The sequence below is a fragment of the Chiloscyllium plagiosum genome, chromosome 9 (assembly GCF_004010195.1).
Source record: "Chiloscyllium plagiosum isolate BGI_BamShark_2017 chromosome 9, ASM401019v2, whole genome shotgun sequence".
In the NCBI taxonomy this organism is placed as follows: Eukaryota; Metazoa; Chordata; class Chondrichthyes; order Orectolobiformes; family Hemiscylliidae; genus Chiloscyllium; species Chiloscyllium plagiosum.
The window spans coordinates 70,306,498-70,333,728 of record NC_057718.1 but is presented as its reverse complement, the minus strand read 5'-3'; the positions used below and the strand labels follow the sequence as shown (position 1 = coordinate 70,333,728).

At 41.7% G+C, this 27,231-nt stretch overlaps 1 protein-coding gene across 2 annotated transcripts in view; it reads right to left on the bottom strand.

The window, feature by feature from the left end:
• The window catches only part of rsph3 (radial spoke head 3), a 74,480-nt gene that overhangs the window by 8,036 nt on the left and 39,213 nt on the right, over positions 1-27,231 (bottom strand). For both annotated transcript variants that reach the window (XM_043696170.1, XM_043696169.1), the window contains 4 exons: positions 26,603-26,744; positions 26,072-26,217; positions 20,731-20,934; positions 14,732-14,894 (listed from right to left, as the gene is read on the bottom strand). In XM_043696170.1, coding sequence (XP_043552105.1) covers positions 14,732-14,894; positions 20,731-20,934; positions 26,072-26,217; positions 26,603-26,744 — 655 coding nt within the window. The remainder of the gene's footprint in view (positions 1-14,731; positions 14,895-20,730; positions 20,935-26,071; positions 26,218-26,602; positions 26,745-27,231) is intronic.

Sequence of the window (27,231 nt, the reverse complement as noted above, 5' to 3'; positions counted from 1 at the left end):
ACCTTGCTAATCAGTCTCCCATGGGGAACCTTGTCGAAAGCCTTACTGAAGTCCATATAGATCACATCTACTGCTCTGCCCTCAATCCTCTTTGTTAATTCATCAAAAAACTCAATCAAGTTTGAGAGACATGATTTCCCATGCACAAAGCCATGTTGACTATCCTGAATCAGTTCTTGCCTTTCCAAATACATGTACATCCTGTCCGTCAGGATTCCCTCCAACAACTTGCCCACCACAGAGGTCAGGCTCATGGTCTATAGTTCCCTGGCTTGTCCTATAGCTAGTCCAGTTGAGTTCCTGGTCAATGGTAACCCACAGCATGTTGATACTGGTGGGTTCAATGATGGTAATGCCATTGAATGTCAAAGAATGATGGTTAGATTCTCTCTCGGTGGAGATGGTCATCTTCTGATATATGTGCGTTGCAAATGTTACTTGCCACTTTTCAGACTAAACCTGGATATTGTCCAGATGTTGCTGTATTTACATGTGAACTGCTTCAACATGTAAGGAGTTGCTTTAGATGGTATGATAAAGGTTCGAGAAAGAAAGAGAAAAACATACTTGAACTTATCCTCACCAATGGCCAAAGTTTAGACTGCTAGAAATAGTTGGATTTGTGCAGTTGGAAGTGGCCTGGGGAAGGATTTCACTTCCACCAGGATTAGGCATGTAAATAAGTGGGGTTGAGTCAGGGAGGTCAATAATAAAAAGGGATTAGATGTACTCTCATCTCTGATTGACTATGGATGCTTTAAAGCCAAATAAAACAGGCAGGTAAAGGGAGTGACCAAGAATAGGAGTCAGGGAAGGGATTTAGGGAGAAGAGGACAACACTGAACCCAAGAGTACTGGAGATCTGACAGAGTGAAAGCAAATCTGGCAAGGAACAACTTAGCAAAGCAGCAGGACAATTTTCAAAGGAGCAGCACAACTTACTTTCACTAAATCCAGAGGCAGAGCTCCTGGGCTGACATCAAGGTTCAAAGTAACACAGTGCCAAGTGGAAGCTGCTGACTGGGTCAGTACAGAAGGTGAGTATTTGTATCCCTATTATTGTTGTTTATGGTTTAAAAGGGCTATATTTTGTTTTAATGAGGTCAAAGGAAGAACAGCCCCTAAAGTAATTGATATCTGATTAAGAGCTTCTGGATGGGTATATGAATAGGAAGAGTTTGGAGAGATATGGGCCGGGTGCTGGCAGGTGGGACTAGATTGGGTTGGGATATATGGTTGGCATGGACAAGTTGGACCGAAAAGTCTGCTTCTGTGCTGTACATCTCTAGGACTCTGTAACTCCTTTAAATTTTTCCATTTTACCTTAAACAAATGCCCCCGGGAACTGACATTTCTACCCTGGGAAACACCCTTGACATTCTAGACAGGACTCCTATAATTTTGTAAATTTCTATCAGGTCACCCTTCATTCTTGAAAGTTCAATTGAAACAAACCAAATTTGTCCAACTTAGCCTCATAGCTAATACACGCTAAACCAGACAACATTCTGGTACAAACACAGGAATTGCTGGCAAAACTCTGCAGGTCTCGTAGCATCTGTGGAGAGAAAGCAGAGCTAATGTTTTTGGTCCAGTGATCCTTCTTCAGAACTGGCATTCAGAGCATCTTGGTAAACCATTTCTGCACCCTCTCCAAATCCTCCATATCTTTCAGGTATTGTGGCGACCAGAACTGTACACAATATTCCAAATAATAGAATCACTAGTGTGGAAATAGGCCATTGCCCCAACAAGTCCACACTGACCTCTGAACAGTATCCCACCCGGACCCATTTCCTCTCCTATTACTCCACATTTCCTCGGACTAATGAACCTAGCCTACACATCCCTGAACACTATGAGCAATTTAGCATGGCCAATTCACCTACTCTGCATATCTTTGGACTGCAGGATGAAACCAAAGTACCCGGAGGAAACCCACACAGACACAGGGAGAAACTCCATACAAACAGATACCTGAGACTGGAATCAAACCCAGGTCCTTGACACTGAGGCAGCAGTGCTAACCACTGTGCCATCCACAAATGTGGCCTAACTAAAGTTCTATACAGCTGCAACATGATTTGCCAATGTTTACACTCTTATGCCCCAAATGATTAAAGCAAGCATGCTATTTGACTTTTTGACAACCGTATCGACTTGTGTTGATATTTTCAGGGAACTATGGACCTGTACGCTTAGATCTCTCTGTACGTTGATACTACTAAGGGTTCTACCATTTACTGTATACTTCTCTCCTGCATTCGATCTTCCAAAATACATCACCTCACATGTGTCCAGTTTAAACCCCATCTGCCACTTTGATGCCTAAATCTCCAGCCTATCTACATCCTGCTGTATACTCTGGCAATCCTCCTCATTATCTGGAATGCCCCTAATCTTTCTGTCATCAGCAAAATTACTAATGAGGCTACCTATATTCTCCCTCAAGTCATTTATATATATTACCAAAAGAAGTCCAAGCATTGATCCCTATGGAACACCACTAGTTACGAATCTCCAGTCAGAAAAACACTTTCCACCGCTACTCTGTCTTCCATGACTAAGCCAGTTCTGTATCCATTTTAGCAGCTCATTGCAGATCCCATATGACTTCACCTTTTATATCAACCTGCCATGAGGGACCTTGTCAAAGGCCTTCATTAGACAATGCCTTCAATTATCTTTGTTACTTCCTCAAAAAACTCAATCAAATTTGTGAGACAAAGTCATGCTGCCTGATGCTAATAAATCCATATTTTTCCAAATATGAGTATCACCAAGAATCTTCTCCAATAATTTCCCTACCACTGATTAAAGGCTCACTGGTTGGCAATTTCCCTGAAAATCTGTGCTGCCCTCAAACAAAGGAACACGTTGGCTATTCTTCAGTCATCTGGGACCTCTCCTGTCACTAAAGGGGATACAAAGATTTCAAATAAGGCCCCAGCAATTTTGTCACCTGCATCCCTTGGCATTCTGGGAGGGATCTCATCAGATCCTGGGGACTTGTCTTTGTTTTCAAAACAGCCCTCCTTTTTTATATTGATACACCTCAGATTACCAACACAGAGTCATAGAATCATAGAGATGTACAGCATTGAAACAGATAGTTTGGTTCAATTTGTCAGGCTGACCAGATATCCTAAATTAATCTAGTCCCATTTGCCAGCATTTGGCCCTTATCCCTCTAAACACTGCCTATTCACATACCCATCCAGATGCCTTTTAAATGTTGTAACTGTACGCGCCTCCATCACTTCCTCTGGCAGCTCATTCCATACACGCACCGTCCTTGAAAGTAGGTAGATAGGACAGTGAAGGTGGTGTTTGGTGTGCTCTCTTATAATTGGTTAAAGTTTGAGTATAGAAGTTGGGAGGTCATGCTGCAGCTGTACAAGATATTGGTTAGGCCATTGTTGGAATACTGCATGCAATTCTGGTCTCCATCCTACCGGAAATATGTTGTGAAACTTGAAAGGATTCAGAAAAGATTTACAAGGATATTGCCAGGGTTGGAGGATTTGAACTATAGGGAGAGGTTGAATAGGCTAGGGCTGTTTTCCCTGGAGCATCAGAGGCTGAGGGGTGACCTTATAGAGGTTTATAAAATCATGAGGGGCATGGATAGGATAAATAGACAAAGTCTTTTCCCTGGGGTGAGGGAGTCCCGAACTAGAGGGCATAGGTTTAGGGTGAGAGGGAAAAGATATAAAAAGAGACCTTACGGGAAACTTTTTCACACAGAGGGTGGTACGTGTATGAGGTGCCAGAGGAAGTGGTGGGGGCTGGTACAATTGCAATATTTAAAAGGCATCTGGATGGGTATATGAATAGGAAGGGTTTGGAGGGATATGGGCTGGGTGCTGGCAGGTGGGACTAGATTGGGTTGGGATATTTGATCAGCATGGATGAGTTAGACTGAAGGGTCTGTCTCCGTATTGTACATCTCTATGATTCTTTACATGAAAAAGTTGCCCATTAAGTCCCTTTTAAATCTTTCCCCTCTCACCTAAAACCTATGTCCTCTTGTTTTGGACTCCTCTACCTTGGGGAAAAGATCTTAGCTATTGGCCTATTAATGCCCCTCATAATTTTATAAACCTTCGTAAGGTCACCCCTCAGTCTCCAGTAAAAACAGCCCTAGCCTCTTCCGCCTCTCGCTATAGCTCAAATCTTTCAACCCTGGCAACGTCCTTGTAAATCTTTTCTGGAGCCTTTCAAGTTTCACAACATCCTTCCTATAACAGGGACACCAAAATTGAATGCAGTATTTCAAAAGTGGGCTCACACTTCCCAATCACACACCTTGAACTCCAATAGTAGTTTGTTTTTTGCCTGTATTATTACGTAACAACAAAAGACTCACCATCCACCATGTCCTTTGTGAATACCAATGTGAAGTTATCCTTAAGGACCTCACCCACTTCCTCCAGCTCCACGTGTAAATTCCCTCCTTTGACCTGGAGTTTATTTACACTTTCCCTCGTTATGCTCTAGCTCAAATATGAAACACCTTGGAATTCTCCTTAATCATGTTTACTAAAGACATTTCATGGCCTCTTTCAGTCCTAATTCCTTGTTTGAGATCTTTCCTGCTATCTTTGTATGCTTTGCAGGCTCTCTGTCTTCAGTTTCCTAAACCACACGTATGCTTCCTTTCTCTTAACTAAGCTCTCAATTCTATTGTCACCCAAGGTACTCTAATCTTGCCATCCAACCTTGATTTTCACAGGAACATGTTTGTCCTGAATTTAAATCAACTGGCCTTTAAAAGATTCACACGTGCCAGACATAGATTTACCGTCAAACAGCTGCCATCATCTACATTCACCGGTCCCTGTCTGATACTGTGGTAGTTAGCCTTCCCCCCCAGTTTAGTACTTTCATTCTTATCCTTATCCATAAGTAACTTATAAATTTACAGTATTATGGTCACTGTTCTCAAAATGCGACCCCACTGAAATTTTGATCACTTGACCTGGTTCATTTCCCAACACCAGGTCTAGTATCGCACCTTCCCCAATTGGATTACTTATGCATTTCAAAAAATGATCCTGGACATGCCTAGCAAACTCCCCATCTAAATCCTTGGCAGTGTGGGGAAGTTAAAATCACCTACCATAACCCTGCTATTTGTATATTTTTTCAAATCTGTACACATTTCTGTTTCTCTGCCTGTTGGGAGGCTTGCAATATAATTCCACCATAATTACATCCATCCTAGTCCTAAACTCTATCCACATGACCTTGTTTGATAAGCCCTCTAAAGTGCTTTCCCTAATCAGTTATGCAACTCCCCCACTTCTTTACCATGCCTGAAACATCTAAATCCTAGAACATTAAACTGCTGATCCTGCCCCTCTCTCAACCAGGTTTCTGTAATAGCTACAAAATCATAAAGACATGTATTAATCCAAGCTCTAAATTCATCTGCCTGACCTGTCATACTCCTTGCATTAAAACAAATATGATCACCTCCTTATATCTGTTATTCCTCTTAGTCTTATTGGCCCTTTAAAAGGTTTAATCCAAAGGGATAAGTCATGGCAGGACAGTCAAAGCTCTCCTGTTTACTTTCTCCTCCTACTCTATGTGGGAATCTGTGCATGTTTCCAGTTCATGGGGCCAGCACATGTGCAGAAGTGTCTCCAGCTGCAGATCCTCGAAGCATGGGTTTTGGCGATGGAGCCACAGCAGTGAAGCTGAGAGTATAGTGGTTAGCACATATAAAGAAGCGGTCACACCGCAGGCTAAGACACCATAGACATAAAGGGAATGGGTGATCACCAAGCAGAGTAAAAGGACGAGGTAGATTTGATTAGATTAGATTACTTAGTGTGGAAACAGGCCCTTCGGCCCAACAAGTCCACACCGCCCCGCCGAAGCGCAACCCACCCATACCTCTACATGTACCCCTTACCTAACACTACGGGCAATATAACATGGCCAATTCACCTGACCTGCACATCTTTAACCCGGGTCTCTGGCGCTGTGAGGCAGCAGTGCTAACCACTGTGCCACCGTGCCGCCCATAGGCAGTGCAGAAACCACTTGTGGCTATTTCCCTGAAAAACAGATATACCACTCTGGATAAGAATGATTGGGGGTGGGGTGGGAGAGTGGCAGTGGAATGGCTTCTTAGGGCAGACATGTACAGCTAAACTTGTCACACCAGAGTTAGCTCAACTTCATGGGAGAGGAGGAGAATACTGGAATACTGGAATAAATAGGCATTTCTGTGGCAGCAAATGAGACTCCACATTATTTCTCTGGTGCTCGGGTCAACGATATCTCAGAGTGGTAACAGGACATTCTGGGGGGGTGGGTGAACAGCCAGTGATTGTGGTACATATCAGTTAAACATAGGCTATGGTTAAAGGGATGAGGTTCTAAAAGCTGAATATCGAGAGTTAGGAACAAAGTTGAAAGACAGTGATTGCAGGATGAACCGGTACAATATCCTATTCAATGTTGAAATAAAAAGATGCATCATTGAATATGGAGCTGTGAGATGGTGCAAGTGGGAGGATTTCAAATTCCTAGGATATTGGGTGGGACAGGGATCAGTAGAAATTGAACGCGTTCTATCTTTGCAGGACCTGAACTGATGTCTGAGGGAAAGTATTTGCTTTAAACTAAAGTATGGGCAGGGGAACCTAAGCAGGATGACAAAGGAAGGAGAAACAAGGAGAGTTATAAAAAGGAAGAACCAAATGCAAAAATGGTAGAAATGGTAGACAAGAATGGGAGGCAAATAGGCCCAAAAGAAAAGTTAGGATGATTAAAAATGGCAAAAAGGCAAGCCTAAAAGCCTTGTATCTTCATGCATTACGCATTCAGAAATTTGACAAATTGACGATGCAAACTGAGGTAAATGGGTATGGTTTCTTAGCCATTACAGAGGCACTGGGAACTTAACATTCAGGGATATTTCTTTCAGAATGGCAGGAGGATAAGAAAAAAGGTGGTGGGGCAGCTTTGTTAAGAAAAGATGAAATAAGGACAGTTTGTGAGACATGATCTAGCCTCAGATGACGTACAGTCCACTTTGGTGGAAGGAAATAACAGCAAGAGAAAGAAATCACTGGTAGGAGTAGTGCATAGACAACACCCCGCTCTCAAAACAGTAGCCTCACTGTAGGAAAGGGTAGCAAAAAGAATAGAGCAATGACTATAGGTGACTTCAATCTTCATACTGATTGGATAAATCAATTTGGAAGAATAGCTACAATAACAAACTCAGTGTATTAGGGATAGTGTCATGGTGCAATATTCATGAGCCAACCAGGAAACAGGCTACCCTGGATGTGGTAATGAGGTAGGTTTAGTAAATGACCTCAGAGTAAAAGATCCCCCTAGGAATAGTAGTCACACATGCTAGAATTTAATATTCAGTTTGTGTAGAGAAATTTTATCTGAAACAAATGTGTTTAACTTAAATAAAAGGGAATTCTAATGAAATTGGCATAATGCAAGCTACTGTGGACTGGGCAGATAGATTGGCAGGAAAGACAGTAAGCAAGCAGTGGCAAACATTTGAAGAGGTAGTCGAGAGTGTGTTGCTGGAAAAGCACAGCAGGTCAGGGAGCATCCGAGGAGCAGAAGAATTGACGTTTTGGGCATAAGCCCTTCATCATTTGAAGAGGTAGCACATGATTCTCAGCAAAATTATACACCAGTAATGGGGAAAGATTCTAAGAGAGTTATACACCAACCATGGCTAAGAATGGCATATAAAAGGAGGTGAGAATCAGCAGTAGCCCCAAAGACTGGGATAAATATAGAGTCCAAAAGGAAAACTAAAAAGATAATAAAGGCAGAGAAAATAAATTACAAAGGCAAACTAGCAAGGAATATAAAAAGAAAGAGGTCAAAGTGAACATAGATGAATGTGAGGACTGCAGATGCTGGAGATTAGAGTGTGGTGCTGGAAAAACACAGCTGGTCAGGCAGCATCTGAGGAGCAGGAGAATCAATGAAGGGCTTTTTTCCGAAACGTCGATTCTCCTGCTTCTCAGATGCAAAGTGAACATATTCCCCTCAGAAAAGTAATCTGAGCAGATAATTATGAGGAACAAGGAAGCACAGAGGAGTTAAACAGATATTCTGCAGCAGTCTTTATCGGGGAAGATACTTCTGAAATAACTTTTCAGAGGCCAGTCACCTAGTCACCCTTCATTTACACATGAACAGTCCTTAACTTGAGGACTGCCTCAGTATCTCTGACACTCCCCTTTTTATCTAGCAGCCCAAATCAGGGAACTCATTCTATAATGAGTAGGGGGATCCTAGGGGGATCTTTTACTCTGAGGTCATTTACTAAACCGACTTCATTCTATAATGTCCAGCTGGCTGACCCTCATTACAATCAATACTTCCCTCCCTGTCAGAGTTTGAGGACATAGGCTGATCATTTATCTTGGACCCCTCAGGGTGTTTTAGGACAGGGTCAGATTCCTTGGACTCTATTTCCAATACGGGTAGCGAGGAACACACAGGAGCTTGCCTTTTGCACCAGAAGTGCCGCGATAGAATTTTACTCTCTTCTTCCAGCTGCAAAGATGCTGAGGTGGCTACATCCATCTTGTTGGTCTCCAGTTCTGAGGATTCATCAACGCTTGATGGAGAGGGTGAACCACAGTTTTGGTAGCCTTTCAGACTGTCTGAGGGATAGGGCATATTTTGCTCCCACACTGCTTGTGAATTTGTGCCTTTCATATGGCCCATGTACTTGTTCAGGACCATTGCCCTGACCTGAACTTTATACATCACTTGGTCCCCTGTGTACAAAATCCCCTGAGGGAGGATTTGTGAGCCTCCAGCTGAGAAAAGCAGCTTAGCATTTGGTTTAAAATCCCCACAAAGGCAAATTGACCTGTCGGGCTCCAAACTTCGTATGACCAGTGTTGCCCATTCTACAAATTGGATTGGTTTGATGATTCCTTTAACTTTCTGGCCTTCTGACTTCTGCTTCTACTTTTGCCCATAAGGCAAGTGACACTAGGCAGGTCTTGCCTCCTGATCAACATGAAAGGTGGTCCTGGCGCCTCTAATAATTCCTAGACCTTCCTGGAAGAATTCCAGGTATTTAACTTGGACTTTACTCAGGCAGTCATTTTAGATTAGATTACTTACAGTTGTGGAAACAGGCCATTCGGCCCAACAAGTCCACACTGACCTGCCGAAGCACAACGCACCCAGACCCATTCCCCTACACCTAACACTATGGGCAATTTAGCATGGCCAAGCCAATTCACCTAACCTGCACATTTTTGGATTATGGGAGGAAACCCAGAGGAAACCCATGCAGACACTGGGATAATGTGCAAACTCCACACAGTCAGTCAGTCGCCTGAGGCAGGAATTGAACCCGGGTCTCTGACGCTGTGAGGCAGCAGTGCTAACCACTGTGCCACCGTGCCACCCAGTTTTCTAATTGAAAATTGAAAATCAACTAAGGTGAATCTTCCTCAACCAGATTCAAGCTTTTTACTTCAATCACTGGTAACTGCATCAGCTGCTTCTCGTAAGAAACTGGAACTGAAGTTGTACCATTAATCTGTAAAGGTTTCCTGGTTTAGGATCTTAGTCTAAGCAAGGTCTTTTGCAAATTTAAGGGCTGAAGTCCAGAGTGAATTTTGTTTAAAAACTGGTTCTGCGACCACTGATATGGCCACACCGGTATCATCCTCCATTAAAATCAGATGACCATTTAGCCATAATTTATTTTGATTGGTTCTAATTTGGATGTTGTTCAGCAATTCAGTCATTCCAAGTCAGCTGTAGGTGGAGTTTCCAGGATATGAACTCTCTTTATTCAATTTAGGTTTTGTAGGACTCTTTAGCTGTCTAGAGTCCACATGCCAGCAGCAACTACAATGGCTTGCTGGCCCAGATCCTCAAAAAATTTTTAACCGTTTGGCTGAGGCTTGGCTTTGTTTTGGGGTTTTTCTGTGGGTCAACGTAGAGTCCTTCTGAACAGGAGTGAGGCTATGCAATTGTCTTAACTCAAGTGGTGTTCCCTAAGCTCAGTCAGATCAGCAAAGATGTCCACTTCCATCAGAATAGCCTGCAACCCATATTCTCAACTTACAACATTTTCCAATGATAAAGTGAGTTGTAGCATCCGTCTGAAGTCCAGTTGGGCTTCGCATAGTTGATGTTTTTGCATAGTCACATCATTAATCCCGCATACCAAATGCTCTCTCAATATCTCCTTTAGGGTTAAACCAAAGTCATAAGCTTCTATCAGTCATCTTAACCGAGTCAAAAATTCTGATTCAGATTCCCCATGTTCTTACATTGCCCATAGCGTTTCAGAATTAGAGGTGGCTTGGGACTGTAATATTCCTTAACTATGTCTGTCAACTCTTGAAAGGTTTTAGTATCTTATACCTTAGGCAAAGTCCGGCTCTTAGTAATAGTAAAACTGCGGCTCCACGGACTGTCAGGAGAATTACTCCTTACTTTTTGTGTGCCTCAATATTATTTGCCCAGAAAAAATAACACATCCTTTTCACATACTGGGCTCAGTCCTCGATGGCAAGGTTGAACAAGTCAAGTTTCCCAAACAAAAGTATGATGTAAGAAATGCTTACCCCAACTCAAGGAGGACTGTTGCGAGCAGGCTTCTTCAGTCTTTACTCTGATCATCAATAAACCACAGGAGCCAGTATCCTGTCACTAAATCATCCTTTAGTTACACATGGACTATCCTTGACTTTAGTACTGCCTCATTCAGTCAGCTCTCAGAGTGGCAGTTTCTCTGAGACACCCCTTTTTTCTGGGAGCCTAAGGGGCATCTTTTCCATGCAGAGGGTGGTGCGGATATGGAACGGGCTGTTAGCAAGGCCTCTCTGATTGGAGCACATTAACAGCCCCAATTAGGCAACTCATATTCTATGAGTCCAGCTGGCTAACCTTGTTACAATCATTACACTTGGAACTTCCCATTAGTTTGGATGAATGCAGAGAGGATTTAAGTACAATTACCATTACTAGAGAAGTAGTATTTGACAAACTAATGGAACCAAAAGGTAGATAAGTCCTCTGCCACTGAAGGCTTACATCCAAGGATCCTAAAAGAAGCAGCTACAGAGCTAGAACCATAGAATTAACATAGCACAGAAGGGGGAGGTTCAGCCCATCTTGTCCATGCTGGAAAGATACAGAATGTGGGGAAATAGATGGTGACATCTTTAAAAAATCCATATGACAGAGGAGATGGTGCTGGATGTCTTAAAACGCATCAAAGTGGATAAATCCCGAGGACCTGATCGGGACCTAGAACTCTCATCGATAGTCACAGGTGAGGTGCCAGAAGACTGGAGGCTGGCTAACGTGGTGCCACTATTTAAGAAAGGTGGTAAGGAAAAGCCAGGGAACCATAGACTGGTGAGCCTGATATCAGTGGTGGGCAAGTTGTTGGAGGGAACCCTGAGGGAAAGGATTTAAAAAGTCAAGGACTAATTAGGGATAGTCAACATGGCTTTGTGTGGGAAATCATGTCTCACGAACTTGATTGAGTTTTTCGAAGTAGTAACAAAGAGGATTGATGAGGGCAGAGCAGTGGATGTGATTTACATAGACTTCAGTAAGGTGTTTGACAAGGTTCCTCATGGTAGACTGGTTAACAAGGTTAGATCTCATGGAATACAGGGAGAAGTAGCCATTTGGATAGAGAACTGGCTTGAAGGTAGAAGACAGTGGGAGGTGTTTGGAGGGTTGCATATACTGGAGGCCTGTGACCAGTGGTGTGCCACAAGGATCGATGCTGGGTCCACTACGTTTTGTCATTTACATAAATGGTTTGGGTGGGAACATCAGAGGTATGGTTTGTAAGTTTTCAGATGACACCAAAATTGGAGGTGTAGTGGACATCAAAAAAGGTTACCTCAGAGATCTTGAGATCAAGGGGCTGAGGAGTAGTAGATGGGAGGTGCTGCATTTTGGAAAAGCAAAACTGAGCAGGACTTATACACTTAATGCTAAGATCCTGGGGAGTGTTGCTGAACAAAGAGACCTGGGAATGCAGGTTCATAGCTCCTTGAAAGTGGAGTCACAGGTAGATAGGATAGTGAAGGCAGCATTTGTATGCTTTCCTTTATTGGTCAGAGCACTGAGTAGGGGAGTTGGGAGGTCACGTTGCATCTGTACAGGACATTGTTTTTACCTAATCAATGACTGCAGATGCTGGAAACCAGATTCTGGATCAGTGGTGCTGGAAGAGCACAGCAATTCAGGCAGCATCCGACGAGCAGCAAAATCGACGTTTCGGGCAAAAGCCCTTCATCAGGAATAAAGGCATAGAGCCTGAAGCATGGAGAGATCATTGTGTGCAATTCTGGTCTCTTCCTATAGGACAGATGTTGTGAAATTTGAAAGGGTTCAGTAAAAATTTAAAGATGTTGTTAGAGTTGGAGGATTTGACCTACACAGAGAGGTTGAATAGGATGTTTTCCCCGGAGCGTTGGAGGCGGAGGGGTGACCTTAAAGAGGTTCATAAAATCATGAGGGATAGGATAAATAGACAAGATCTTTTCCCTGGGATGGGGGAATCCAGAACTAGAGAGCATAGGTTTAGGATGAGAGGGGAAAAATTTAAAAGAGACCTAAAGGGCAACCTTTCCATGGTGTAGGTATGGAATGGGCTGTCAGAGGAAGTGATGGGGGTAGGCACACTTCTAACATTTAAGAGGTATCTGGATGGTTATATGAATAGGAAGGGTTATATGAATAGGAAGGGCCAAGTGCTGGCAAAATGGGACTAGATACGATTAGGATATCTGGTCGGCATGGACGAGTTAGACTAAAGGGTCTGTTTCCATGCTGTACATCTCTTTACTCTATGATTCAAAGACATCTAGATGCCCTTTCTAATCCCATCTTCCTGCACACAACCTATAGCCCTGCTGATCTAGTTGCAGATCCTAGTACTTTTTGAAAAAGGAGTTTAAGGTCTCTGCCTCCACCAGCAACTCAGGCAGCAAATTCTACACAACTGTTGCATGAAAATGTTTATCCTCATATCCCCTCCAATCCTTCTACCATTTAGCTTGAATCTGTGACTCCTGGTTTTTGAATTGTCTGCCAAGGGAAACAGGTTCTATCTTCTACCCCTCACAATTTTGTATACCTCAATAACATCACCACTCAGCCTTCTCTGATCCAAAGGTCCTTGGATTCTGGAGAAGTACCAGATGTTGGAAAAGTACCAATGTGACACCTCTACTCATTCGGAAGGGAGGCAAAAAGTAGGTAAACATAAGCCGAGTGGCCAAACATCAAGTGCTGGGAAAGTATTGGAATCAATTATTCAGGAAATAAAAGCAGAACATGTGGAAAATCATAATCTAATTAAGTGTATAAGGGAAATGATGTCTGAATAATTTATTAGCATTTTATGGAGAAGTCTCAACCAGAATGGATAAAGGGGAACCAGTAAATGTATTGTATTTGGACTTCAGAAGGCGATTGACAAGATACCTCACAAAAGATTAAGTCATAAAATAAGAACTCATGGAGTTGGAGGTTGTATATTGGCATGCATAAAGAATTGGCTAATAGGCAGAAAATAGACAGTAGGGATCAGGGGTCCTTCTTTAGATTGGTGACCCCGATTCGACAGTGGTTAGTGCTGGAACAACAACTGTTTACTATATATATATATTTATGATTTGGAGAAGGAAGTCAATGTTCTGTAGTCAAATTTGAAAATGACACAAAAATAGGACAGGTTGTAAGAAGGAAACAGACAGCTAACAGAGAGATATTAATATGTTAAGTAAGTGGACGAAAAGTATGCAGTTGGGAGTATAATGTGGGAAAATGTGAAGGTATTCATTTTGGAAGGGAAAACATAGAACAGAGTATTATTTAAAATGGAGAAAAATACTGCAGAAAGCTGAAAAACAAAAGGGACCTGGGGGCATTTGTGCACAAAACACAAAACACACAGCAGGCAATTAGGAATACTAATATTATGGTGGCCTTTATCTTAAGAGGGTTGGAGTATGAGAGTTGGCCACCCATACTGCAACTGTACAAGGTGCTCGTGAGACCACATCTTGAGTTCTGACTGAGAAATTTCTTCTTTCAGACAGTTGAGCATTTTTGGAACTTCTTGCCACAGAGAAATGTGTGCGCAGACTTGTTGTGTATATTCAAGGCCAAAGTGGATAGATTCTTGATTGGTTAGGGGAATTAAGGGTTGCAAGGAAAGGGGAGAGAAAGTCGAGGAATGTCGACGAGGAGGAATGTCGGATCAGCTGTGATCTTACTGAATGCTGGAGCAAGGTTGAGGGGCCAAATGGCCTATACCAGCTTAAAATAAAAGAGAAAATAATTTTAAATAGTTAACATCACCAATGATTAGAGGTACTCATTACATAGGCAGAAGATGGAAGCAGTGAATACATCATCATGATGAGAAACATAGTACAATACTTGATAGAAAATGAGAATTTGTTTTTATGGCGGGGATGGGATGTGGAACAGCAGAGCATTTGCGGTGTCAGTGAAATAAAGGGAGGGCCAGTTTCAGTATGGGGGAAGGAGAAACAGTAGAAACAGAATAAGGGAGGGCACTCACAGGAAGGGAAGATGCAAAAGGAGTAACAAAGTAAAGAGATTAATAATTCCCAAACTGAATCTATTTGTTAGAAGAATAAATTTAAGCAACATTTCTTTGCAAAGATTAGTGTGACTATAAAATATGTTAAAGGCAAACCTCTCTCCACAGGATCATAGAAGTAACCATTATCCCGAAGAGTGCTGAAAACTGTAGGAATTAGGTCAGCTAAATATGTTTGGGCAAATGCACGGGCTGCAATCTTATCTGAAGTGTCCTTTTCCTTCTTTAGCACTTCCTGCTGTTGTGCCATGCGACGTTTCTGTAAAATACCACATAGTACTCAAATATTACTTGATGAAACATCAGTACTGTACTAGTTGATAAATATATTGACTATCTTTGCCACAGTTATTGTACTATCAAAGAACTACAGTGGATTAACATTTATTAACCAGGTGAGTTGACAATATGGAAGATAAAGTGGATAAAGTGTGGAGCTGGAAAAAGCAAAGCAGGTCAACACTATCAGAGGAGTGGGGAGTTGATGTTTCAAGTTAGAACCTTTCATCAGGACTGATGAAAGGTTTTGATCTGAAACGTTGACTCCCCTGTTCCTCTGATGCCGCTTGACCTGCTGTGCTTTTTCCAGCTCCACACTTTATCTACTGACTTTCCAGCATCTGCAGTCCTCACTATCCCCAAGATACACATTAGCGCAAGCAGTGGTAATGAACTGAAAATGAGAAAACTAGAATTACTTCTGCATAATTCTCAGTATCATGTTAGAACCTCGTTGGTTGAAGACCAGCAACAGGATATCTTACTTTATCCGGTACCTCAGATGAAGTATGCTGCGTAGAAGGTGAAAGCTACAGGACTGCTGTTACATGCATCAGGTTTCTACCCCAAAAATGGGTCCAATCAAAATCATAAATAACATCTTCTGCAACTATTACCAAGATGCACTAGCCTTGCTGGTCCTTCTTGCACGTTCTGTAGCTACTGAAGCATTATGTTCTTCCAATACCTCTTTTTTTTTCTGTCCAACTGAGTGGACCTGCCCTTATTTTATCCCATTCTTGACTTTTGAATCATAGCCAGGAAATCTCCAGCAATGGCCCCATAATGATACTTTCGGAGATGCCAGGAACCCTGACTTGGTTCACTTCACTTATCTTTAAGCAAAATTATGCTGAGGTACAATACACCACTCTACTCTTCCATGAACTTTCATTGTCACTGTGGTGATTATCCACATGTACAACATCCAGTCTTGTAAAGACTGTTATTACATAAATTAAAACTTTGCAGCTAATATAGAACTCAATAACTACTTCAGAATTATTTGTCATTTGTGACAAATCACATTTTTATGGCACTTTTAACAGAGAAACATGTTAGGCATTTCATAGAAGTTTAAGTGTTGCCAACCATGAATTTGTTGCTATTGTGAAGTATTCTCCTGTGGTTATTTATTCAATTATTGTACCATTCATAACTGGATACAAAAGTTTGCTTTACAGCCTTAATTGTGTGATTACTTAGCTACACTTAGGATACTTCTGCTGCATGCAGATCTGTGTAATAAATTTCCTACCATGAAGGATAGGAGTGAATCAGTTGGATTTTGGATTGCAACATTTGGATTGTAGTCCTGAGACAAACAACTTAACTCCAAATTTATTAGGTGAACTTCAAGTTTTACAGCTGGAATTTCTCATGTTCAGTCTCTAGATTTCTATTTCAACCACATATCATTATATATGCTCCTCAGTGCATTTTCTTTGGACTGACTATCTTCAGCTGTCTAAATTACCTTCTGGCATCAGAAGATCAGAACTGAGATATTTGCTGATGATTGTAAAATATTCAGTAAAAATCACACCTCCTAAAACACTGAAGCAGTCTGCATGCAGCAAGACTTCAAGAACATTTAGACTAGATAATCAGAAAATTTCCTTTACACAATTCACAAATTCCTCTCCAGCCGGGGCAGCACGGTGGTTCAGTGGTTAGCACTGCTACCTCACAGCACCAGGGACCCGGGTTCAATTCCCACCTGGGGTGACTGTCTGTGTGGAGTTTGCACATTCTCCCCAAGTCTGCATGCGTTTCGGTGCTCCGGTTTCCTTCCACAATCCAAAAGATGTGCAGGCCAGGTGAATTGGTCATGCTAAATTGCCCATAGTGTTAGGTGCATTAGTCGGGGTATAAATAGAGGGTAAGGAATGGGTCTGTGTGGGTTACTGTTCAGAGGGGCAGTGTGGACTTGTTGGGCCAAAGGGCCTGTTACCACACTGAAGGGAATCTAATCTAAATACTCAAGTCCCCAAATTGTGGTGGATAAGACAAGCCCTTCAGTTTACATGGTTCTACTAGTCACAGGAAAGACCAGCTAGTACCATGTAAACAAATTAAAAGCCTATGGCACTTAACACAGCTGCTCTCACCACCTTTAGATGTGTATGGTGGATGACACTGTGACAACAGCAAGTGACAAGACCAAGATTAGCCCAGACCAAGGAAACCCCTGACATATCGTCTGTCAGATTGCACTCCTGACAAAATTTATACTCTCCCATCCCTATCACTGACTGCAGCTTCAATGCCTAAGGGACTCCCAAATGATCTCAGTGACTTAATGGATTAGATTAGATTCCCTAAAGCATGGAAACAGGCCCTTAGGCCCAACAAGTCCACGCTGACCCTCCGAAGAGTAACCCACCCAGACCCATTTCTCTCTGATTAATGCACCTAACACTATGTACAATTTAGCATGGCCAATTCATCTAACCTGCACATCTTTGGACTATGGAAGGAAACCGGAGATCCGGAGGAAACCCACGGAGACACGGGGAGAATGAGCAAACTCCACACAGACAGACAGTCAGCCAAGGTTGGAATTGAACCTGGGACCCTGGTGCTGTGAGGCAGCATTGCTAACTGCTGAGGACTCTAACAGATTGGAACAAATTGGTAGTGACTGACAGCATGGATGTGTTACATACTCCCAACAGAACTCTCCAATTACTCCCTGATAACTCAGACCCCAGATGGCATATCCACAACATGGTTATACAACAATACTAAAAGATTAGTACAAACCAGGGAAAAACAAACTGAACCAGGTCGTCAGAATGAAATGTCCAACATTTAGGGCACCACCACTAGAGGGAGTGATAGACCATGGGCATGGCAATGGAGAGGATACATTACGTCCAAGCCCCCAGGCAGAAGGTGACAAACTGATGAGCCTGTTGAATGAATGCATTAAACCATTCATCCAGATGATGTAACAGCTTCTGGCAGCCACCCAAGGCACAAAGTCACTGTTTGATGGTCTGAACTGATATGTACTTTCACACCTCTCTATAGTCCCAGTAGGACCAACTCAAATTCCTGTGTGCAATGATGGGATTAACCAGGTTATATTTGGTCGTTCATTGGATATAATCTCCATATCAGAATCTGCCCCATCGTCAACGGTCTAGGGTAGTCTTATCTTCATATTTCATTCATGGGTCACAATGACCACTTCTTCACATTTAGTTTGTTGGCCATAATGATTGCCTCATTTCAATTGTTTTTTTTACACCCAGTCCATATTCAGGCCATTTAAACCTACAAATTCCCATCACTGGAAACCGAGGTTGGAATTTACCAGTCACCGAAACTCAAATTAACATTCCATATGGGGTTCCCATTCCTTAACAAAAAAGTGGAGGAAGTTTAGGGTGAATGCACTACACCTGTTCTAAACTATTTAGATATTAGATAAGGATAACAAGCCCAGGACAACTATGACCACATGGAACATAATCAAGATCTACTTCATCGGGATCATTATCCCGAAAAACAACACACAAGAAACACACTGAACAGATTATGGTTTGGCTCACTGGACGCAGGCGAATGTGAGGATGGTGTGTTATGGGTACACCCCAATAAAAGTATAATTTGGGTGTAACAACCAGCCGGCAGTATATAAGAAAACAAATGAGAGCTCAGATGATTGCTACCTGAGCATAGAAATCATGGGTGAGGATTCTCAAACAATAGGTGCCCCGAGATAGGATGCTTAGCAAATGGCCCAAAAAATGGATTGGAACTCTGACAGCGATGCCCCGGGAGATTCATAAAAGGTGTTGGGAGGATTTCTGGAACTGGGGCTCCAATGTATAAATCCATCCCTGGGTCCGCCTTGTGTCACATCTGTCTGTGTTGTTAATCCTGGTCACCCTGGTACACCTCACCATCCTCAATGTCAGATTTGCCTGGTGGAGAAGACAATTATCACAGAGACTGAACATAGAGACTCACTCAACTCATGGTCTCCACAAGCTTATTAAAAACTATAGTGACATAATATATATTTGTTTAGTCTCAAATATTCGTTTATCCTATTGTTTGTATAAAATGTTCTCTGGATTATTAGTTCATTTGTACACAGTGACCCTTGCTTGATCTCTGTTTGCTCCGGTTTTATAATGTTTGTTTGATTTTCTTTTTTTTTTGGTTTCTCCAATGTCTATAGTTCTAATCTACCATGCTTGCTTGATTAGCCATTAAGTCCGAATTTGGATATTCTATTTGGATATAGTTTGATCATGTTTGATTGTTCCTAGTTAGATGCGATTTTCCAATATGCTACCTGTAAGAGTTTAGTTGTTTAAGTGGATGATCATACAGTCACCATTAGATTACCTACAGTGTGGAAACAGGCCATATGGCCCACCAAGTCCACAATGACCTTCTGAAGAGTAACGTATCCAGACCCATTCCCCTACATTTAACCCTTACTAATCGACTTAACACCATGGGCAATTTAGCGTGGCCAATTCACCTGACCTGCACACATCTTTGGATTGTGAGAGGAAACCAGAGCAACTGGAGGAAACCCAGGGAGACACAGGGGGAATGTGCACACTCCACACAGACAGTGGCCTGAGGCTGAAATCGAACCCGGGGTCCCTGGCACTGTGAAGCAGCAGTGCTAACCACTAAGCCACTGTGCTGCCCTAACAGTTATGGTACACGGAAGTTTGCCAGTCATCATGTGATCCATCACATGTCACGCTTAGGATCAAGAGAAGGGACTGTGGCTGGAAAGGCTGCTCCGAATGGTGGACATAGGGAAAAAAGGGACAATAACTGAGGCATGCTGGGAAATTGAGGCAAGTCTTAGCCAAAAGTGAATGTGCTCAAAGACACTGAAATTAACAAACAAACTGATGAATCCAGACAGCTTGCAACTACAGACAGACAGTATACCATTGACTCAGCAACTGAAGAAAATAGAATATGCACTTCAATTTGAATTGAATGGAGTTGACTGGAATGCCATCCCCAGGACAATCAGAAACATTGAGATTTTTACCAGACCTTGATCTGGGAAAGGCTATCTGACCTACGTGCCCTCAACATCTTCAAGAATAGATGCCCAAGGACCATCCTGCCATTGATATGTCAACACCTGGTTGGTTCCAATTGATCAGGGTGATCGAGACCTGATCGATCTATTGGTGGACAGTGAAGATCTTCCCAAAAGGCACGAACGCTTCATAGTATAAGAATCGCTGCAACACCACCTTTCAGGGGCGCTAATTCTAGACCAACCAGTTTAAAGGGAAGACAACCCAGGACCACCAGGAGAAGATCATTGCCTAGGCCAAGATCTAGTGTGGTTGTATATGATCAACCAGCATTAAGTTAAAGTACAAGATAGTTTTTTAGATTTATAGTATAAATTGTTAGCTTGTAGTGTATTTTGTTATTATAATATTGTGTTAAATATATAAATATTATCATTTATTACTATTAAGTGTCGACTTTCAGTTTCTTGGCTAGATGGGAGTTAAACTGCGGCAGGCGCAACACTAGCATCCTATTCAACAGTTTGAACATTCATTCCCTTCACGACCAGCACTCAGTGGCAGCTGTTTGCTCCTTACAAACAGTGTGATCCACTCAAGCTGTGCTTCAGGAATTTTCCAGTCCTCTTTTGAGAGCACCTTAAAAATTAGATTCTGGAAGGGCGCTAAGAATTGTCAAAATAGCTAATATAATATTGACTGGAAAGAAATTTTTACACCATCTTGTAGAGTGAAAACAAAAAGTATTTCACAAAATAAATCTTATATTGGAATGACCTATACCTTTTCCTCTCTGTGTCGTCTCTCCTTCTCTTCCATACGTTGTACTTCTGCGAGCTCAGCATTGCGAAGTTCCTCAAAGTCACGTTGCAAAGCGCGCAGGTGAGCCAGTTCCTCTTCCTCCATAACCTCTAGTAGAGCTTGTTCAATAGTTTTTCCCACCAGTACCTCCAACAGTGGTTTCACTTCAATGTCAAAGTCAAAGAGCTGGTAGGCAAAGGAAATTGAATCATTGTGGTAACATGAAACCTCAATATCAAATCCACCCAACCTACTTACTAAACAGTTAGAAGCGTCACAGACAGACCTACAGCACAGAAAAAGGCCTTTCAGCCCATTGGTTTTGATTGGCACGGACACAACCACCTAACTATTCTAATCCTATTTTCTAGCCCTTGGCATTGCAAGTGCACATCTAAAATACTTAAATGTTATGAGGGTTTCTGAATCCACCACCCTTATGTGGGTTCCAGATTTCCAACACCATCTGGGTGAAAAAGCATTGCCTCATAACTCCTCTAAACTTTCTGCCCCTTGTCTTAAATCTATGACCATTGGTCATTGATGTCTCCATTAAGGGGAAGGTTTCTTAGTATCTACTAAGTTTGCCCCTCAATTTTATGCACGTCAATCGGGTCACCTCTCAATCTCCTCTGCTGTAAGGAAACAAACACCAGTCTGTCCAATCTCTTCAGGACGGAAACTCTCCAGTTCAGGTGCACCCTCTCCAGTGTTATCATATACCTTCTATAATGTGGATCCCAGAATTGCACACAATGCTCTGCCATTATCAAACCAATAATTTACAGTTCCAGCATAAACTCCTTGCTCATATATTTATTAGCCAAGGAATACTGTTAAGTACACCACATGCTTTCTTAAACACTATATACACTTGTCCTGATATCACAGGGGACCAGTATACATGCATAGCAACTATCCTCTCGATGCTCAGTGATTCCCAGGGTCCTAACGTTCATCATGTATTCCCTTGCCTTGTTTGTCCTGCCCAAATGCATCATCTCACATTTATTCACATTGAATTCCCTTTTTCTATTGCCATTCTATTGCCAAAAAATGAAAGTCTCATTTCTTCAATGCCCCTCTTGATGTAGCATATTTGATCTAATTCTGGCTTAAACAAATCTGTTATTTTCTGTTTTCTGTTATTTTGTTGTACATTTTTAGATTCAAAGTTAACAACTTCACACTTTCCCACATAATACTCCATTTGCCACTTTGTTGCATATTCACTTAGTGTAGAGAAAAGTGGCACTGGAAAAGCACAGCAGGTCAGCCAGCATTTGAAGAGTGGGAGTGAGTCAACATTTCAAGGGTAAGCCTTCCACCATATTCACTTAACCTAACCACATCTTTGCAGCCCCTGTCTTTCTTACAGCTAACATTCACACAAGCTTTGGATTGTTAGCAAATGTAGATAAATTATGCTCGTTTGCTCTCTCTTCAATATCACTGACATAGAATTGTAAATGAATGAAACTCCAGCACTAATTTTTGGAGGCATTCTCCTAGACACAATCTGCAAACTTGAAACATGTCCTGTTCACATGTACTCTTTGCTTTCTCAGTCTGGAACCATCCATTCAATATATTCCTCTTCCTAACACCACATGACTGTATCTTGCATTTTAAAGTTGTGTGTGGTGTGTTATTATCTGCATTAATATCCGTATACAAATTATGTGCTCAGAAACTGATATTTGTCAAACATGGCTTCTCTTTCATTAAGCCAATTTCATTTTATCTGACAATCATAGTACAATCATAGCATTGCTAAGACTTGTTTAATAAAAAAAATCCACCATTTTTCCAGTTACTGATGTGATGTTAGACTAACTGGCCTGTTGTTCCCAGTTTTCTTTTCTCCCTCCTTTCTTGAAAGGCAATGCTAATGTTGCTAAAATCATATTGCAGGGATTATTCTCAAATCTAGGGAATTTTGGAAAATTGTTATAGTACATCTTAGCTATCTCTTTCATAAATCTTAGGTCATCTGGTCAAAGGGATTTGTCAGCTTTTAGTCTCTAGAGTATAGTCATCAGTTCTTCTATAACACAATGGTTGCGTTTTTGAGCAACCTTGTAATATAAAAAAGTTATGCTTAGAAACAGTATCTAAAGTGTTGGCAATGTAATCACATTACAGCCAACACGTTTTAAATGTTCGCACTTTAGAAACAGTGTCTCCAATTCATCAATCACATTACAGTGAATTTGTCATAATTTTGTCATAATTTTGTCATAATATGTCATAATTTTGCCCAGTTGATATTTTAATTACTTACATTCCTTTGCAAGTTTCTAAAACTATCTCAAACTTTAGCTCTACTATTATATTACATAACATTACATGCCTCTTTCCTTAGTCTAGGCACAACTTTACTCAAGCCACAGATGATCTCTCATTGGAGGTGTTTTCTTCTTAGAAATAGGAACATATTCTGTTGAACATCTTGAAATTCTTCATTCGCTGTTCCCACTTTTTATTTACTGCTATCATTTTTCATCTTTAGACAAAATTTAGCCAACTTTTCCCCTCACACCAGTCATTGGCTATATTTAAGATTCTTGTTTTGGAATTGAGTATCACACCTTCAATGTGCTGGAAGATTAGAGGTTGGCTAATGTGGTACCATTATTTCCGAAAGATGGTAAAGAAAAGGCAGGAAATTATAGTCTGGTGAGCCTGACATTAATAGCGAGTAAGTTGTTGCAGGGGATTCTGAGAAACAGGATTTACTTGCACTTAGAAAGGCAAGGACTAATGAGGGATAATCAACATGGCTTTATGCATGGAAAATCATGTCTCACTAACTTGATTGAGTTTTTTTTAAGAAGATTGATAAAGGCAGAGTGGTAGATATTGTCTAAATGCAATTCAGCAAGATCTTCATCAAAGCTCCCCACGATAGGCTGATTACCAAAGTTAGATCACATGGAATCTCGGGGAGCTAGCCAACTGAATACAAAATTGGTTTGACAGTAAGAGATAGAGGGTGGTGGTAGAGGGTTGTTTTTCAGACTGGAGGCCTGTGACTAGCGTGTGTTACAAGGATTGGTGCTGGGTCCACTGCTTTTCATCATTTATAAAGGAGGTGTGGTTAGCAAGTTTGTAGATCACAGCAAAATTGGTAATAACAGAGATATTGAAGAAAGTTGTCTAAGATTACAATGGGATCTTGTGGGCGGCACGGTGGCACAGTGGTTAGCACTGCTGCCTCACAGCGCCAGAGACCCGGGTTCAATTCCCGCCTCAGGCGACTGACTGAGTGGAGTTTGCACATTCTCCCCCGTGTCTGCGTGGGTTTCCTCCGGGTGCTCCGGTTTCCTCCCACACTCCAAAAATGTGCAGATTAGGTGAATTGGCCACGCTAAATTGCCTGTAGTGTTAGGTGCAGGGGTAAATGTAGGGGAATGGGTCTGGGTGGGTGCGCTTCGGCGGGTCGGTGTGGACTTGTTGGGCCAAATGGCCTGTTTCCACACTCTAAAGTAATCTAATCTAATCTTGATCAGAGGAGCCAATGGACCGTGAAGTCGCAGATGGGGTTTAATTTATATAAATGTGAGGTGTTGCATTTTGGTAAGGGAAACCAGGGCAACACTTACACAGTTAATGGTAAGATCCTGGAGAGTGTGACCAAACAGAGACTTAGGAATGCAGGTCCATATTTCCTTGAAAGCAGAGTTTCAGGTAAACAGGATTTTGAAGAAGACGTTTCGCACACTTGCCTTCATTGGTCAGAACATTGAGAATAGGAGTTGGGACATCCAAAGATGAGTAGGTTAGGTGAATTGGCCATGCTAAATTGATCTTGTATGAGGTGCATTAATCGGAGGGAAATGGGTCTGGATGGGTTACTCTTCAAAAGGCCACACTGTAGAGAATCTAATCATATTGCAGCTGTACAGGACATTTGTGAGGTCACTTTTAGGCTACTGCATTCAATTCTGATCTCCCTGCTATAGGAAAGATGTTGTTAAACTTGAAAAGGGTCAGAAAAGATTTAAGGATTTTGCTGAGATTGTAGTGTATGAGCTACAGGGAGAGGCTGAATATGCTGGGACTTTGTTCCTTGGAGTATCAGAGGCCAAAGGGTGGCCTTATAGAGGTTTATAAAATCATAGGATGCATGGTTGGGGTGAATAGCCAAGATCATTTTCCTGAGACTATGGGAGTTCAAAACAAGAGGGCATAGGTTTTAGGTAGAGGGCAAAGATTTAAAAGGAACCTGAGGGGCAATTTTTTCTTGCAGAGGATGCATGCATTGAATGAGCTTCTACAGGATGGTGGAGGTAGGTACAATTACAACATTTAAAAGGCATTAATAGAACCCCTACACTGTGGAAACAGGCTATTTGGCCCAACAAGTCCACATTAACCCTCCGAAGAGTAACCCACCCAGACATATTCCCCTACCCTATTATTCTACATTTACTCTTGACTAGTGCACCTAACCTACACATCCCTGAACACTATGGGCAATTTAGCATGGCCAATTCACTTAAACTACACATCTTTGGATTGTGGGAGGAAACCAACCACCAGGAAGAAACCCACGCTGAATGTTTGTGTGGAGTTTGCACAGTCGTCCAAGGCTGGGATCGAACCTGGGTGCCTGGCACTGTGAAGTAGCAGTGCTAATCACTGAACCACTGTGCCGCATCTCGATAAATACATGAATAGGAAGAATTGAGAGAGATATAGGCCAAATGCTAGCAAACGAGATTAGATCAGTTGCTTCGGATAGTTGGTCGGTGCAGATGAGTTGAACTGAAGGGTCTATTTCTATGTTGTATAATTCTGTGACTCTATATGGAATTTGCCTGTACTTTGATTACCTTTTCCTGGAGGATCTTATCAGATTTTAATTTGCCCTGTGCCAACATAGGGAGGTGGGATCAGGGGCTTGAATCACACCATGACAGATGGTGGGATTTGAATTCAATTAAAAAAAAACTTCTGGAATATAAAGCTAGCCCAAATACAATTGCAACCATTGCCAATTATAAAAATCCATCTGGTACAATAATGAACTTTAAGGAAGAAAACCTGCCATCCCTACCAGATCTGGGTCTGTGTGTGACTCCATATGCACACAATGGGTTGAATCTTAACCGCAATTAGGATTGGGTAACAAATGCTGGACAACCAGCAACACCCATATTCCGTGAACGAGTGAACACAGTGCTAGATCTAAAAACATTAACTAGAGCATTTATCACTATGAAAATGCCTTTTAAAAGGTCATGATCCAGACTACTTTGTCAATTTTATTTATAACAATATCTCTAAATATATCCTCTACATGCTATGTGTAACATACTTCTCCTTCTTCAATTTGCGTAGCAACATCCTTGCCCGTTTTTCCAGGGATAAAGAGGGGTGTTTGTGGTTTATCCAAAAATGCATCTGTTTGAGTATCAACATCAACTTCTTCTATGCGATCACTGAGTTCTTCCAGATACAATTCTGATCAATACAGAAATTAAGATTAGCTTGGAACTTTAGTGCTAATATTAATTCAAACTTGGCATTCATAAAAGATGCATCCTATATCAGGCTCTTCTTACCAATTTCTTTTCTTGCGAGGTAGCAGTTACATAATTATTAATCGGAGAGGTCTGACAGTGTATATGGGAAACATTACAGTTGGCTGCAAGTGACATCAATGCATATTTAATCAAAGTATTGCTGGATTACAACCAAACTCCAAAATCAACCTATGAGCTCCAGAACCCCATTAAAACACTTGGAAATGTGACATCCTAATAATGCTTTCCAAACTCCTAAAGTAGCAGGCTTGGAAGAGTGAGCACTTTGTGTTATTTTGAACACAGACCCCTACTAATCATACCGGTCTGTACTTCTGTATGTATTCTTCCTTCCACAGGGTGTGGGGTTCCAGTTCGCTGCTGTGCTTTAGCTCGCCTCCTGGCCACTGCCCTCCTCTGAATTTCATGCTGTCGTTGGATTTCAATAGGGTCAGGCTGGGCTGTCTAAAGGGTTCAATAAGATGTGAAAAATATTTTTAAAAATACGTATAGATCTTTTTAAAAAAAGCTACCCAAAAAGCATTGTTAATAAGTTTAGCACATGCTGAAATAACAAACACATATAACTAAAGTTGTAGCATGCAACTAGGAAATATGCACTCTAATTACTATTAATCACATCTTTTTCCAACATGCACTTAACTATTTTTTGAGATTATCTTAAATTCATGCTTCTCAACATAATTTCCACTGGTCAGCAAGACAATCACCATTTTTCCTATGTAAAAGATAAAAACAATGACTGCAGATGCTGGAAACCAGATTCTGGATTAGTGGTGTTGGAAGAACACAGCAGTTCAGGCAGCATCCCAGGAGCAACGGATACAATAAATGATATTAGTGGATGTGTAGGTAAAACTTTGGATGTGGAAGGCTCCTTTAGGGCCTTGGATGGAGGTGAGGGAGGAGGTGTGGGCGCAGGTTTTGCAGT